We start from the raw sequence: 17,500 nt of genomic DNA, 5'->3' as shown, positions 1-17,500 counted from the left end.
CTGAAACCAGGGTTGAACATACCTCTTCTAAATCACACACGTAGAGCTACTATATATACCCGTGTAGATATGAAAAAAAGAAACTGTCATCTTGACATGAGGCTGTAGGATTTTGAGCTGTTGTGAAGGAAAGTTTTGCGTTGACAAAGAAGAGGTTGCCATCGTGGCACAAAGATTGTCTGGTAAAAGGAAACCAACCCACACACATGCAACCACACACATGCAACCAGACACATACGGCCACACACATACAACCGCACACATATGGCGGCAGGTAGCCTAGTGGTTAGGGCATTGGGACAGTAACCGTAAGGTTGCTGGATCGAATCCCCGAGCTGACAAGGTACAAATCTGTCGTTCTGCCCCTGAACAAGGAAGTTAACCCACTGTTCCTAAGCTGTCATTGTAAATAAGAATTTGTTCTTAACTGACACACTCATACAACCACAACCATACACTGCATTCCCTGCACCAAAGCCCACAGGCTGTGCACATACATTCTCTCGCTCTACAACATGACAGTAGATTAGAGGAGAGAGGGGGGGATTGAGAGGGGGTGATGGAGAGAGAGACTGCTAGGGAAAAAGATGGAGAGAGGGACTGAGTTGGGAGAGAGCGACGATAAAGAGAGAGCGATGGAGAGAGACGGAGAGAGTTCTGGAAAGAGGGAGAGAGCGAGTGAAGGAGAGAGTGAAGGAGAAACAGGGTGTGTTGTTGTTGTCAGTCAGACCGCAGGCTCCAGCCAAAGCATTTCTGTCTCTATCTCAGTGTAGAAATAGAGGCAGCTGGCCTGCTGCTGCTGCTGCTGCTGCCTCTCCTTCCTACCCAGACTGAGGAACAGCATCATTAGTGCTGTGCTCCACCATGGCCCTGCTGTAGAAGACGTGCGGCGCTGCCTCACTAGAGGAACACCCACGCTAGAACTGCACCATTCATCTCACCTCTCAAACGCTGGCAGGGAGTAAACTATACTGTTGTTTTTGTGTCCTTACCAAATCTTGATTTACGTCATGCTCGGATTTGAGTTTGATTGATAGATTTAGTTCAGGGGGTTAGGCTAGTATAACATTTTAAACAGGGTTTTTCTGCGCCCCGAAGACGAGGATGAAATCTATTTCAATTTCATCGAATAAAAACTATAGCTGCCTACAGATGTACTATCTTAACGCTGCAGCAACAGGAAATGCAAATTATTATGTGCGTTTTCGATTAATAGATATTTTTGTACGGGTTGATACATTCTTTTGTTGTCAAGTCTGAAATGTTTAAGTGGAAATTACAACCTTTCGAAGCTTTTTTAAACCTTGAGTACACTACAGGTTGAGAGGCGGGCCTGTGCTGATCTCCAAGCTCTAGTCTCCAATGAGCTGTAGGCATCGATCTGAACAAATGAGCCCAGAGTTAATCATATGTATGAGCAGCGTAGCTGTGTAAGACACACTGGAGACACACAGCTCACCATCCATCCTGTAAGAGTTATGTCTGGTAGCATCAAACAGGAGCGGTGCTCTTCATTTGGGGGCCCCCAACCCTCACAGGGCCTGCTGCTCCAGCAGCCTGCATGCCAGCGAGTGATCAATAAAAGGAGCTAGCGTTAATGATGGCATTAATAATGAATCATCTCCATCGGTCCATCCAGAGTCCCATGCCAGCTATCGTTTAATGGGACAGATTGGAGAATCATTTTGTGTCAAACTAATGGACAGTCAGAGGGTGTGTGGGAGACGGGGTAGCGACATCTCAGGCCACTGATCACTGTAGAGATATCAGTTGCAGTGGCTTGTTTGCGTGCCTTCTGTTCCCAGAAGTATATTTCAGCCCTGTGTGTAGTCAGTACTGTAATGATACCATATCACATTTTACAATACATAGTAAATGTGGTTAGTAGTTCTAGCTAAGTAAATGTATGATGTCAGGGTATGAGGTCACTATCTGATCTCCGAGCCTAACTGTTAATCTCGCCCCCTGATCTCAGTCGCGTCTGATGTCACTAGAAAGATGAGGCATAGAGCTTGCTTTAGTAGTGGTCACAATGATTCACAAAGGAGACAGATAAGCAGCTTCCCGTTTGCATATCACATTGTCCTTTGGATATCACATTGTCCTTTGGATATCACATTGTCCTTTGAATATCACATTGTCCTTTGGATATCACATTGTCCTTTGGATATCACATTGTCCTTTGCATATCACATTGTCCTTTGAATATCACATTATCCTTTGGATATCACATTGTCCTTTGGATATCACATTGTCCTTTGGATATCACATTGTCCTTTGGATATCACATTGTCCTTTGGATATCACATTGTCCTTTGGATATCACATTGTCCTTTGGATATCACATTGTCCTTTGGATATCACATTGTCCTTTGGATATCACATTGTCCTTTGGATATCACATTATCCTTTGGATATCACATTATCCTTTGGATATCACATTATCCTTTGGATATCACATTGTCCTTTGGATATCACATTATCCTTTGGATATCACATTGTCCTTTGGATATCACATTATCCTTTGGATATCACATTATCCTTTGGATATCACATTATCCTTTGGATATCACATTGAGAATACAGTATTTAAATATACAGTATTTAAATACATAGAATTGCAGGAATGTGGCTTCCAGACCAGAGCCCAGGATGTAAATGTATGTGCATGGTGTATGTATAGACAGTATATGGACAGTATATGGACAGTATATGGACAGTATATAGACAGTATATAGACAGTATATGGACAGTATATAGACAGTATATAGACAGTATATAGACAGTATATAGACAGTATATGGACAGTATATGGACAGTATATGGACAGTATATAGACAGTATATAGACAGTATATAGACAGTATATAGACAGTATATAGACAGTATATAGACAGTATATGGACAGTATATGGACAGTATATGGACAGTATATAGACAGTATATGGACAGTATATGGACAGTATATGGACAGTATATAGACAGTATATGGACAGTATATAGACAGTATATAGACAGTATATGGACAGTATATAGACAGTATATGGACAGTATATGGACAGTATATAGACAGTATATAGACAGTATATGGACAGTATATAGACAGTATATAGACAGTATATGGACAGTATATGGACAGTATATAGACAGTATATAGACAGTATATGGACAGTATATAGACAGTATATGGACAGTATATAGACAGTATATAGACAGTATATGGACAGTATATGGACAGTATATGGACAGTATATAGACAGTATATGGACAGTATATGGACAGTATATGGACAGTATATAGACAGTATATAGACAGTATATGGACAGTATATGGACAGTATATGAATAGAAAAGGTGTGTACAATAGTAGTTATGTAGGATGAGCCTTGGCTAGAATACAGTATGTACAGTGCCTTGCGAAAGTATTCGGCCCCCTTGAACTTTGCAAAATTATTCAGCCCCCTTGAGTTAATACTTTGTAGCGCCACCTTTTGCTGCGATTACAGCTGTAAGTCGCTTGGGGTATGTCTCTATCAGTTTTGCACATCGAGAGACTGACATTTTTTCCCATTCCTCCTTGCAAAACAGCTCGAGCTCAGTGAGGTTGGATGGAGAGCATTTGTGAACAGCAGTTTTCAGTTCTTTCCACAGATTCTCGATTGGATTCAGGTCTGGACTTTGACTTGGCCATTCTAACACCTGGATATGTTTATTTTTGAACCATTCCATTGTAGATTTTGCTTTATGTTTTGGATCATTGTCTTGTTGGAAGACAAATCTCCGTCCCAGTCTCAGGTCTTTTGCAGACTCCATCAGGTTTTCTTCCAGAATGGTCCTGTATTTGGCTCCATCCATCTTCCCATTCATTTTTAACCATCTTCCCTGTCCCTGCTGAAGAAAAGCAGGCCCAAACCATGATGCTGCCACCACCATGTTTGACAGTGGGGATGGTGTGTTCAGCTGTGTTACTTTTACGCCAAACATAAAGTTTTGCATTGTTGCCAAAAAGTTCAATTTTGGTTTCATCTGACCAGAGCACCTTCTTCCACATGTTTGGTGTGTCTCCCAGGTGGCTTGTGGCAAACTTTAAACTACACTTTTTATGGATATCTTTAAGAAATGGCTTTCTTCTTGCCACTCTTCCATAAAGGCCAGATTTGTGCAATATACGACTGATTGTTGTCCTATGGACAGAGTCTCCCACCTCAGCTGTAGATCTCTGCAGTTCATCCAGAGTGATCATGGGCCTCTTAGCTGCATCTCTGATCAGTCCTCTCCTTGTATGAGCTGAAAGTTTAGAGGGACGGCCAGGTCTTGGTAGATTTGCAGTGGTCTGATACTCCTTCCATTTCAATATTATTGCTTGCACAGTGCTCCTTGGGATGTTTAAAGCTTGGGAAATCTTTTTGTATCCAAATCCGGCTTTAAACTTCTTCACAACAGTATCTCGGACCTGCCGGGTGTGTTCCTTGTTCTTCATGATGCTCTCTGCGCTTTTGACGGACCTCTGAGATTATCACAGTGCAGGTGCATTTATACGGAGACTTGATTACACACAGGTGGATTGTATTTATCATCATTAGTCATTTAGGTCAACATTGGATCATTCAGAGATCCTCACTGAACTTCTGGAGAGAGTTTGCTGCACTGAAAGTAAAGGGGCTGAATAATTTTGCACGCCCAATTTTTCAGTTTTTGATTTGTTAAAAAAGTTTGAAATATCCAATAAATGTCGTTCCACTTCATGACTGTGTCCCACTTGTTGTTGATTCTTCACAAAAAAATACAATTTTATATCTTTGTTTGAAGCCTGAAATGTGGCAAAAGGTCGCAAAGTTCAAGGGGGCCGAATACTTTTGCAAGGCACTGTACATATAAAGTGGGTAAAACAGGATGCACATGTACATAGGGCAGCATTCTCTAAGGTTCAGGGTTGAGTACCGGGTGGTAGCCGGCTATCTTGTTGACTGGACATGGTGATTGCTGTAAAGACGAGTCCAGTATGTCAGTCTATTCTGACTCAGCGCTACAATTCCTGATTGTCTTGACTGGACATGGCGAATTGACGTAGATATGTCGGTGTCTTTACTTACTCAGTCTAAATATCAACATATGGATGCCGCCTGTTCTGTGTGGACACTAAAGCCTTCCTCAGAGGCAGGCACTACTGGGTTCTTACATACTACTTATTCTGCCACACTTTCCGGCCATGGAGAATACGGGCCCTTTTTATAGTTACCCCTATTGATTTCCACTCTGCTACTCTGTGTGATATTCTCCCAACTTCCTGACCCGTGACCCATCTCTCTAAATCTCTGTACAGTAGCTCTCTCTCTCTCTCTCTCTCTCTCTCTCTCTCTCTCTCTCTCTCTCTCTCTCATTCCCACACACACAGAAACTCACAGACGTCGGCACCCACTGGCACATACACACACATTCAAATGCACACGCAAAGGCTCGTACACGCTCCTGTACACACACGCAGGCACACACCTGTGCGTGCACACACACACACCTAAAGAGAGGTTCAAGGACTCACAAAGGCACGTTCACACACACACGCCGTATTTGCTGCCAGAATGGCGGTAGCTTTGCCTCTCTCTCTGCCTGCCTGTCGGCCCACAGTGTAAATGTTGTATGAGTGCTAAGCTGTTGTGTACGACGTCAGTGTGCTGGGTGTCTGTGTGTCTGTACAAAGAGACTCCTAAAGCTCCTGAACCTGAAGGAATCAGCCATGTGTTTTCCTCTTCTCTCTCCTCTCTCCTCCTCTTCATTTAGAGGCTACCCGTACGCTCCGGAGAAAAAGAGTTGAGAAAACAGAGAGGTGCACAGCTCAGGAGGATTCTTACAGTAATGGATGGGAGTGTATGGGGAAATAGGGCACCGTAAAAGTCCAATTAATAGCCCGGCCATTATTTGCTTAAATCATTGAACACAACAGTTGCTGATTAGAGACAGGCTTCTATTTGAGCCAGGCCTCTATTTCTTTAATGCACATAGCATTTGCATAGTCATTTGCATAGTTAATTGTTGAATTCCAGCATTCACTTCCAGCATTTTTAATAAATTTCTTCATTTCCTGCACTAATGTGTTATCATTCATACACTGTGTCACGTTTCTTTTGTCTTTCGAGAAAAAAAAACATTTTCCTTGACAATAATTATTCTCCTATCTGTACTCCCAAATTTGTTGACTGTTTTTGTGCTTGGCAGTTAGCTAGCAGTTCTCAGCTGTTAGCAGCTAATGTCTAACAGTTTCTTACTGGCGATAGAAACGGACGATTGCCACAATATTTTGAGCCATTACTGAATAATTGAATGTAACAAATCAAACATCAAACCTTTGTAAACAATTAATGGTCATTCATGGTAACCTCGTAAACAAGTAATTTACTCTCTGTAACGGCCGTTGTTGGTGGAAGAAGAGGAGGACCAATGCGCAGCGTGGTAAGTGTCCATATTGATCATTTATTATCATAAACACAAAACAAAATAACGAGAACGAAAAAGTCCTGAACGGTGAATACAAAAACACTGAACAGAAAATAATCAACCCACAACTCAAAGGGTGAAACCAGGCTACCTAAGTATGGTTCTCAATCAGGGACAACGATTGACAGCTGCCTCTGATTGAGAACCATAGCAGGCCAAACACAGAAATACCAAATCATAGAAAAAGGAACATAGACAACCCACCCGACTCACACCCTGACCATACTAAAACATAACATAAACATAACAACAGAACTAAGGTCAGAACACGCATTTATTTGAAACGTGTTAAAAGGGACAGGTGGCTATTTGAACCTCTGCGTTACATTCAAGTTTTACGGTAGTTATCATAGGGGATAAAACCCACCAAACATCTACCTATCAAATGACCCTACCTTACGCTCCTCTAGTCTCTAACCGAATTCAGTGGAGAGTGGTGGGGTTGGCTGTTAACCCCAGCTCAACATGTTTGTTAGGAGAAGAGAGTTTGACAGGGAGGTGTAGAGGGCACATGAGGTGAGGCCAGAGGGGAGATGGGAGGAGAGGAGGCAGAGGAGCAGTTTGCATGGTGGATTATAAAGTGACTCTCTGGCTCAGTCTGCTCTCTCTGCCCCCAACCTTATTACAACACAGCTCTACTCTCTCTCTCTCTCAATTATAAGGGTTTTATTGGCATGGGAAACATATGTTAACATTGCCAAAGCAAGTGAAGTAAATAATAAACAAAAGTGAAATAAACAATGAAAATGAACAGTAAACATTACACCCACAATAGTTCCAAAAGAATAAAGACATTTCAAATGTCAAATGATGTGCAAATAGTTAAAGTACAGAAGGGAAAATACATGAACATAGATATGGGTTGTATTTACACTGGTGTTTGTTTTTCACTGGTTGCCCTTTTCTGGTGACAACAGGTCAAAATATTGCTGCTGTGATATGGCACTGTGGTATTTCACCCAATAGATATGGGAGTTTATCAACATTTGGTTTGTTTTCGAATTCTTTGTGTGTCTGTGTATTCTGAGGGAAATGTGTGTCTCTAATATGGTCATATTAGGAGGAGGTTAGGAAGCGCAGCTCAGTTTTCACCTCATTTTGTGGGCAGTGTGCACATAGCCTGTCTTCTCTTGAGAGCCAGGTCTGCCTACGGCGGCCTTTCTCAATAGCAAGGCTATGCTCACTGAGTCTGTACATAGTCAAAGCTTTCCTTAAGTTTGGGTCAGTCACAGTGGCCAGGTATTTTGCCACTGTGTATTCTCTGTTTTGGGCCAAATAGCATTCTAGTTTGCTCTGTTTTTTTTGTACATTCTTTCCAATGTGTCAAGTAATTATCTTTTTGTTTTCTCATGATTTGGTTGGGTCTAATTGTGTTGCTGTCCTGAGGCTCTATGGGGTTTGTTTGTGAACAGAGCCCCAGGACCAGCTTGCATAGGGGACTCTTCTCCAGGTTCATCTCTCTGTAGGTGATGGCTTTGTTATGGAAGGTTTGGGAATCGCTTCCTTTTAGATGGTTGTAGAATTGAACAGCTCTTTTCTGGATTTTGATCATTAATGGGTATCGGCCTGATTCTGCCCTGCATTTTTTTTTATTTTTACGTTGTACACAGAGGATATTATACACCAAATTTGTCTCAATTTGGTGTTTGTCCTATTTTGTGAATTCTTGGTTGGTGAGCGGACCCCAGACCTCACAACCATGAAGGGCAATGGGTTCGATAACTGATTCAAGTATTTTTAGCCAGATCCTAATTGGTATGTCGAATTAGGCCGAGGTATGTATAGTTTCTTGTGTGCTCTGGGGCAAAGGTGTCTAGATGGAATTTCTATTTCTGGTCCTGGCAACTGGACCTTTTTTGGAACACCATTATTTTTGTCTTACTGAGATTTACTGTCAGGGACCAGGTCTGACAGAATCTGTGCAGAATATCTATGTGCTGCTGTAGACCCTCCTTGATTAGGGACAGAAGCACCAGATCAGCAGCAAATACTAGACATTTGACTTCAGATTCTCTCTCTCCCTCTCTCTCTCTCTTTGTCTCTCTCTCTCTCTCTGTCTCTCTCCCCAACACTGTGGATCAATAGTTCTGTTAGCTAAAGTTTATACGGCAGACTGTCAACTGCATTGTTTGTTATTTATGGTGTATGGCTGTTGCCATAGGACTCCTCTCTATCTGTCTATAGATAGATTGCTGTGTGTATTGAATGTTTGTGCTGCTAAGTTTCTCCTGTCAGAGAACTGTCAGATCCTCCACCTCCATTCTGTCTAATCCTCTCAGTAATACATTAGAAGATAAAAGGATGAGGGGCTGAGAAACCAAAGAATCATCCATGAATACTCAGTGCCAAGCAGCCTGGCACTTCCAGCTATACACACACGCGCGATCACACGCACAAACGCACGCACACACGCACACACACACACACACACACACACACACACACACACACACACACAGTACACACAGCATTATCCCAGTAATCTGAGCTGAAGGGGCAGCTGTGCAGTGGGTAGAGGGGTTTGTTTCAGGGCTGATTTGTTTGTTTGGGCCCTGGCACCCAGATGAGCAGTAATCAGAGGAGTTAGCAAACAGGATTGTGTTAGCCATGACGCTGATCAGACTGCTAGGCTTCCTCCCCCCACAGGCCCATGCACAGCCCCGGACCTGAACAACTCAATCCCACTGCAACTCACCACAATATGGGCCAGGCTAACTCCCACAGCACAGAGCACACAGGGATACCCATTGCCAAACAGCCGCCAGAAGCAGCCGTCTTGACAGTGGACTGATTTTGAGATGCGATGCAATGGATCATTTAACTGTATTAATATTAAATGGAGGAGCGGTGTTGTGGTTTGTGGCCTTTTGAATTGGTACATCTGTATCTGTTTGGATCTGGTATTAGTGTCATCCTCTTCTTTCCTCTCTTTTCCTTTCCCAGATGTGAAAGGTTACCATTGACAACCTCTTAATGAAGCTTTAGATTGTGCTGCTGGCACACTCGCCTCTCAGGCCCATGCTCAGGGAGGGCAACATTCATTTCACTTGATTAAGCTATTATTTCCCTCAAATTGCTTTGGCTCCGTCTTCTGAATTTCCCCTCTCTCTACCCAAGGCTAGTGTTGGTTCTACCTCTGCATACTGTAGATCCGGTGTACTGACTCTCTCTCCCTCTCCCCCTCTCACCCCTCCACAGGCTTGGTGGTGCGAGAAGCCAGTATTGAGATCACAAGGCAGCAAGTGGAGGAGTTGTTTGGGCCAGAGGACTTCTGGTGTCAGTGTGTAGCCTGGAGCTCTGCAGGGACCACCAAGAGCCGCAAGGCCCACGTCCGCATCGCCTGTAAGTACCCATGAACCCTTCACCCATATCCCCTTTGTAACCCCTCAACTCTGTCCCCATACTGGGACCCATTCCTGTCCCCATCCCTTGTCCTGACAGTCAAAGAAGCCACTGAGAGTTCAGATACATTCTCATGCATGTACAACAGAAACAGTTTGTCAGGCAGTCAAGAAAGGGCTCTCACAACTAATGGCCCTTAAAACAGCCCATAAACTCCAGTCACATTCTGTATAAATGGAGAGAAACAGAGACAGGGAGGGTTGTATACATGAAGTAGAAAGGATAAAATACATGTTTCTGCCAATGTTTCCGTTGATTTGTTGGTGGTCCTCAAATTCCCTTTTCTTATGTTAGTAATTTGACTGGCAAGTATACCAAATATAAACAAGTCTTTCAGCAACAACACGCTTATTTCCTCACCCGTGCTTAAACCATTTTTATTTCACCCGAAGGATGTGGCAATCAAAACATGAAGGGAAGTGGAAACTCTAAGGCAGAGTGAGAGAGAGAACTGAGTATTTGTATGTCTTTCGGTTGTTGAGTGATCAATTTACTTTTTACACATCTTTCCCCGCTTTATCTTCTCTGAGCCACAGGGCTTCAATCTTCAGAACCCTATGCATTTCTGACTTCCGCCTATGTTGTGTCCAGTCTTTCTTTTTCCCTAATAGAGTGACAGAGGTCTCTCGGACACCAACCTGGTCTCATAGACTAGACGTAACATAGTAAATGTACATCTCAGACACTCAAATTAGTATGATATGTTACATTGGGTATGGTTACATAAGACAGAAGGTTACTTAAGGAAAAAACGGAAGAGGGAAGGTCGGGGTGGAAGGGTAGGCGTATCACGCCATATAACGAATCTCATCACGGACACCTTTAGCATTTTAGCTAACTAGCAACTTTGCAACTACTTACTTCTTTTGAGCTACTTTACAACTACTTAGCATGTTACTAACCTTTCCCTTAACCCTAACCTTAACCCTTTAACCTAAATCTTCACCCCTAACCTAGCCAACGTTAGCCACCCAGCTAACGGTAGCAACAACAAATAGAAATGTGTTGTTATGATACATATTGCAAATACGTAACATACTGTACGAATTGCAATTCGTAACATATCATGTGAATTGTAATTCATAACGAAATGGGCGATGGACATACACAAATGAATACATACTATACGAAATGTAACATATCATACTAAATGTAGGGAGACAGATTTACATGTACTCTTTTACGATTACGCCTGAATCCAGTTTGGGGACACTTAGTGCTTCGATGTCCATTGTGACGGGTGTCAGAGGGCCCGCAACTAAAGCCTTTCAGGGACCCTGTCAGGATAACACACAACTAGGTTTCTGAGAAAGAACTGAGCTTGTACCTCTGTTACTACTCATCAGTTAAGACTGCCTATACAGTCCTACTAAAGTCACAAGCCTGGGCCCATTGCACATAGCTTCAAGGCCAGTTCAGTTGCTCTCATCTTACCAGCTCTGTCTTCCACCTTACTTTAGCCGTAGGCTACCTGTGTTGGTATGCCAGGCCAGGCCAGCCACTGACTGATGGAGTAGTCCCCTGCAGTCTCTCCACAGAGTTCCCCCGTTGCTCTCCACCTCTACCTCTACCTCCACATCATTAGCTGTTCCACCTCCACCTCTACTTCCACCTTCAGCTCCACCTATGGGTGGACTTAGTGATTCAGAGGCCCCCTGCAGGGGCCAGTCTGAGTTTCTTGTAAGCTAGCCTCGTCGACAACCAGGCTCCCCTAATACGGGTAAGCCTGGGGAAGTTCACAGCAGAGAAATAGCTAAGTAGGTAAATCAGTGACATCTCGCTACACGTCAAACCAATCAAATGGCGTTTTTTGGGCGCAGCTCCAATAGTGCTCACTATATTAGTGTCGTATGTGCAACAGTGCACCAACATATATTGAAAAACAGAAAAATACCTCAAATATTTTTTTACCATGGAATTACCTGTATACCTTTTATGTGCAAATTCCCGATTCACTTCTATATATCTTTCGGGCCAGTACCGGGTTACTTTCAGACGAGTCCTGTAGAGAAAAATGGAGAACACCATTGTGTTCGTGAGAGTCTCATATTTCCTTAGAGGGGTCATATTCATTTTGTAGGCCAAACCATTTGGACACTACAGACGTGTTCGTGAGAGAACCATTTTCGAGACAGTCTGACAAACACCCCTGACTGTACTGTAGCTCTGTACTGTAGCTCTGTACTGTAGCTCTGTACTGTAGCTCTGTACTGTAGCTCTGCCCTCTGCAGATGCAGTGCATTGAGCCCATGCCGACAGATATCTCGAGCTTAAACAGACAGATTTTGATGGGGATTTTTTTGTATTCATTTATTTATTTTACCTCGAATGGAGCAAAACAAAGTTAATGCCCAGCTCATGAGGCCCCTTGATGATGTGAGGCCTGAGGCAATTGCCTCTTCTGCCTAATGGTAAGTCCGCCAATGCCTCCACCTCCACATAATCAGCCATGATCAGCAGCCTGCCAGGGCTAACCTTTCCTTCAAATCAGAATGGATCCTTCTTCCTCTGCTATTAAAATGGATCCCTTCTTCCTCTGCTATTAGAATGGATCCTTCTTCCTCTGCTATTAGAATGGATCCTTCTTCCTCTGCTATTAGACTGGATCCTTCTTCCTCTGCTATTAGAATGGATCCTTCTTCCTCTGCTATTAGAATGGATCCTTCTTCCTCTGCTATTAGAATGGATCCTTCTTCCTCTGCTATTAGAATGGATCCTTCTTCCTCTGCTATTAGAATGGATCCCTCTTCCTCTGCTATTAGAATGGATCCTTCTTCCTCCGCTATTAGAATGGATCCTTCTTCCTCTGCTATTAGAATGGATCCTTCTTCCTCTGCTATTAGAATTGATCCTTCTTGCTCTGCTATTAGAATGGATCCTTCTTCCTCTGCTATTAGAATGGATCCTTCTTGCTCTGCTATTAGAATGGATCCTTCTTCCTCTGCTATTAGAATGGATCCTTCTTCCTCTGCTATTAGAATGGATCCTTCTTCCTCTGCTATTAGAATTGATCCTTCTTGCTCTGCTATTAGAATGGATCCTTCTTGCTCTGCTATTAGAATGGATCCTTCTTGCTCTGCTATTAGAATGGATCCTTCTTCCTCTGCTATTAGAATGGATCCTTCTTCCTCTGCTATTAGAATGGATCCTTCTTGCTCTGCTATTAGAATGGATCCTTCTTCCTCTGCTATTAGAATTGATCCTTCTTGCTCTGCTATTAGAATGGGATCCTTCTTCCTCTGCTATTAGAATGGATCCTTCTTGCTCTGCTATTAGAATGGATCCTTCTTCCTCTGCTATTAGAATGGATCCTTCTTCCTCTGCTATTAGAATGGATCCCTCTTGCTCTGCTATTAGAATGGATCCTTCTTCCTCTGCTATTAGAATGGATTCCCATTGCTCTGCTATTAGAATGGATCCCCCTTGCTCTGCTATTAGAATGGATCCCCCTTGTTCTGCTATTATAATGGATCCCCCTTGTTCTGCTATTAGAATGGATCCCCCTTGTTCTGCTATTAGAATGGATCCCCCTTGTTCTGCTATTAGAATGGATCCCCCTTGTTCTGCTATTAGAATGGATCCCCCTTGTTCTGCTATTCGAATGGATCCCTCCTGCTCTGCTATTAGAATGGATCCTTCTTCCTCTGCTATTAGAATGGATCCTTCTTCCTCTGCTATTAGAATGGATCCTTCTTCCTCTGCTATTAGAATTGATCCTTCTTGCTCTGCTATTAGAATGGATCCTTCTTGCTCTGCTATTAGAATGGATCCTTCTTGCTCTGCTATTAGAATGGATCCTTCTTCCTCTGCTATTAGAATGGATCCTTCTTGCTCTGCTATTAGAATGGATCCTTCTTCCTCTGCTATTAGAATGGATCCTTCTTCCTCTGCTATTAGAATGGATCCCTCTTGCTCTGCTATTAGAATGGATCCTTCTTCCTCTGCTATTAGAATGGATTCCCATTGCTCTGCTATTAGAATGGATCCCCCTTGCTCTGCTATTAGAATGGATCCCCCTTGTTCTGCTATTATAATGGATCCCCCTTGTTCTGCTATTAGAATGGATCCCCCTTGTTCTGCTATTAGAATGGATCCCCCTTGTTCTGCTATTAGAATGGATCCCCCTTGTTCTGCTATTAGAATGGATCCCCCTTGTTCTGCTATTCGAATGGATCCCTCCTGCTCTGCTATTAGAATGGATCCTTCTTCCTCTGCTATTAGAATGGATCCCCCTTGTTCTGCTATTAGAATGGATCCTTCTTGCTATGCTATTAGAATGGATCTTTCTTCCTCTGCTATTAGAATGGATCCCCCTTGTTCTGCTATTAGAATGGATCCCCCTTGTTCTGCTATTAGAATGGATCCTTCTTCCTCTGCTATTAGAATGGATCCTTCTTCCTCTGCTATTAGAATGGATCCTTCTTCCTCTGCTATTAGAATGGATCCCTCTTCCTCTGCTATTAGAATGGATCCCTCTTCCTCTGCTATTAGAATGGATCCTTCTTCCTCTGCTATCAGAATGGATCCCTCTTGCTCTGCTATTAGAATGTATCCCTCTTCCTCTGCTATTAGAATGGATCCTTCTTCCTCTGCTATCAGAATGGATCCCTCTTGCTCTGCTATCAGAATGGATCCTTCTTCCTCTGCTATCAGAATGGATCCTTCTTCCTCTGCTATTAGAATGGATCCTTCTTCCTCTGCTATCAGAATGGATCCCTCTTGCTCTGCTATCAGAATGGATCCCTCTTGCTCTGCTATCAGAATGGATCCCTCTTGCTCTGCTATCAGAATGGATCCCTCTTGCTCTGCTATCAGAATGGATCCCTCTCGCTCTGCTATTAGAATGGATCCCTCTTGCCCCGCTATTAGATTGTCCTGAATGGATTACTGTAGCTCCTCTCTCTCCTGGGCTTCCTGGCAGACCCAGGCCACCTCATAGATAGCCACAGTCCCTCTGGAGACTAATGGAAACTCTGGACTAGTTCCCCCCCTTCCCCCCCTCCCTCCCCTCCTTAAACAGATGGTTTAATCAGGGGCTAAGTAACACTCAGGGCTGATAAATTCAGGTGGTGGTGGTGGGGGGGGGGGGCATGTACAGTGATCAATTTTAACACTGTGAGGCGGGTGGTGTCATAAAGGCTGTCCTCTGTGGACCCGGAGTATTCTTTCCCCCCCACTGTGATTTGTGGTACGTTCGTGACTGTTTGGGTGTGTGTTATTGTGATGTATTGCAGCCCACGTTTCCCTTCTGCTAAAATGACATGGACTCTCATTGGCCAGTGATTTACCTGACTCCACTTTCCTCTCCATGGTTACTCTAGATACCTGTGACCTGACCGACAGGTCAGGGGATGCTTATAGTTCTACCTGGTGGTTTATTCCTATGCAACTTTACTGTGACATTCTGTACTTGTTGCGACCTCAGAATGACTTGCCACCATTCTTGAGGTATTTCGATAGCGTCATTAAACACCATAGAGACGCTGAAATGGGTACACAAGCAAATGAAATGAATGACTTCTCAGAAAAACCAACAAAAAATGTCCTTCAATTGACCTAGGTAATTAAACCCGTTATACTGAACCTAGAAGCTGAAATTGTATGTGTTTGTGGCGTTGTTATTTTTCACAAAACTAGTAAAGCTCACATTCATCTAATTAAGTTTCACCTTGGTAATTCTCTCTGGTCGCCAGTCCTCTAGTTTACATCTGCATCAGGGTTTATAGGTTTATTAAGTGAGGGAGAGAATGCGTCGAAATAACCCATAACTGTGAGACTTCTGTAATTTCGCAGGACAAGAAGCCAAACACCATGCACTTAGCATAATGGCAGTCAAATGTGGTGGTAGCTGGGGCCTGTAGGGAGGCCTGGGGAGGCAGAGGTATTTCTGTGGTGTAACAGGGAATGGTGTGACTCCCACAGGAATGTCTACTCAGCCTTATACCCTGCTGCTCACCCAGCTCCACATCTCCTGAGCCTGGGAGAGGAGGAGGAGGAGGAGGAGAACAGAGAGGAAGGAGACACGGTTCATAAATATCACTCAGGAGCTACTCATTTCACTCTCTGTTCCTCCATTTCTCTCTCTCACACACACACACACACTTCTCTCTCTCTCTCTCTGATAAAAAAAACAGCATACTGACGAAATTCCCCAAAGCTACTGTATATCTGAATACGTTTCCCTCAATCTTATACGCACGATCCAATCTTTTAATTTCATACTTGATCTTTACGGAAATTGCTTTCAATGCAAACTTTCCATTTCAGCATTTTATGACACTGAAATGCACCATATGCTCCTAAAGACAGACATGAGGTTGAAATGGAACTTCAGTTCTCCTAGTATTTGTGTTTCAGGGCTATTTGGTCCCTGGTGCTGATCCGGCTGTTATGGTGTACAGCGGGGTTTTGGTTAAAGTCTGGTGCTAATGTATTTTGTTATGAGAACATCTCAGAGTTAAGCTCTTCTCCTCCAGCAGGGGATGTCGAGTGGTGAGATGATCAATAAACTGTTTCAATTCCAGTTGGACTTCTCTCTCTTTTGATAGTCCTCTAACTGAAACCAGCTGAAGTCCAGCTTTGGGAAGAGGCATTTGGACTCAATATCAAATGGGTGGACAGACTATGTACGGACTAGAGAAATAATTATCATTTATAACCTTAAATCCCAGAGCAGGCTGGCTACTGAGTGACTCAGAGAGTTATATTTATGTCATGGAATTGAGACTTCTTCTGTGATAGTTCCAAATGTCTGCCGGACAGTCTTACACCATGGAGAATGACTGGAGAGTTGTTAAATGCTCAGCCACCTTAAAATAGTCCCCATTGTCTACATAGTTCTGTATTCAAACTCTGCCAATGGCTGTACTATAGTATTGGCATTTCAGAAGCTTTCTGAGTGATTCTTCTTTTGCCATTCCTCTCTCCTTCAGTCTGACAGTATGCCGGCCTGCCAGCCTGCTGCCCAACATCACAACTCTTTAATAGCATTGGTTTGATCACACTCAAACCAATGCATTCCCTCTCTCTCTCTCTCTCTCTCTCTCTCTCTCTCTCTCTCTCTCTCTCTCTCTCTCTCTCTCTCTCTCTCTCTCTCTCTCTGTCTCCCTCTCTCTCTCTGTCTCCCTCTCTCTTTCTCTCTCTCTGTCTCTCTCTCTCTCTCTGTCTCTCTCTCTCTCTCTCTCTCTCTCTGTCTCCCTCTCTTTCTGTCTCCCTCTCTCTCTCTCACTCTCTCTCTCTCTCTCTCTCTCGCTCTCTCAGTGTCAGCAGCAGTTTCAGACATGCCAGTGGGGAGCAGTCACATAGTGTGGATGTAGGCATCAAATCCACTCTTTTCCACTTTGTGGTTTCTATTTTGCTCAAATTACAATGGTGATGAGGAGACCATTTCTGAACCAGCTGGGAGGAACATTTTGTGGTTACTTCCATAAAAGACGTTTCACTATCCATCTGTCGATGCTTACATTTTCTTTATCTGCGTGTCAGCAGATCTCCTTTATTTCAGAATCCAAAAAACTAAATGCTAAAGCCATCTAAAACCATAAATCGTCAATTTACGTTCGCACAAGATGTCTGTAACAGCCCTATGTTATGTCCTTCCAGAATCTG

The 17,500-nt window shown here is 43.3% G+C and overlaps 1 protein-coding gene across 4 annotated transcripts in view; it reads left to right on the top strand.

Annotated features, from left to right (window-relative positions):
- The window catches only part of unc5c (unc-5 netrin receptor C), a 183,989-nt gene that overhangs the window by 103,052 nt on the left and 63,437 nt on the right, over positions 1–17,500 (top strand). For all 4 annotated transcript variants that reach the window (XM_036977456.1, XM_036977455.1, XM_036977457.1 and 1 more), the window contains one exon: positions 9,689–9,832. In XM_036977456.1, coding sequence (XP_036833351.1) covers positions 9,689–9,832 — 144 coding nt within the window. The remainder of the gene's footprint in view (positions 1–9,688; positions 9,833–17,500) is intronic.

The sequence above is a fragment of the Oncorhynchus mykiss genome, chromosome 5 (genome assembly GCF_013265735.2).
Source record: "Oncorhynchus mykiss isolate Arlee chromosome 5, USDA_OmykA_1.1, whole genome shotgun sequence".
In the NCBI taxonomy this organism is placed as follows: Eukaryota; Metazoa; Chordata; class Actinopteri; order Salmoniformes; family Salmonidae; genus Oncorhynchus; species Oncorhynchus mykiss.
This window is presented reverse-complemented; position numbering and strand designations above follow the sequence as displayed.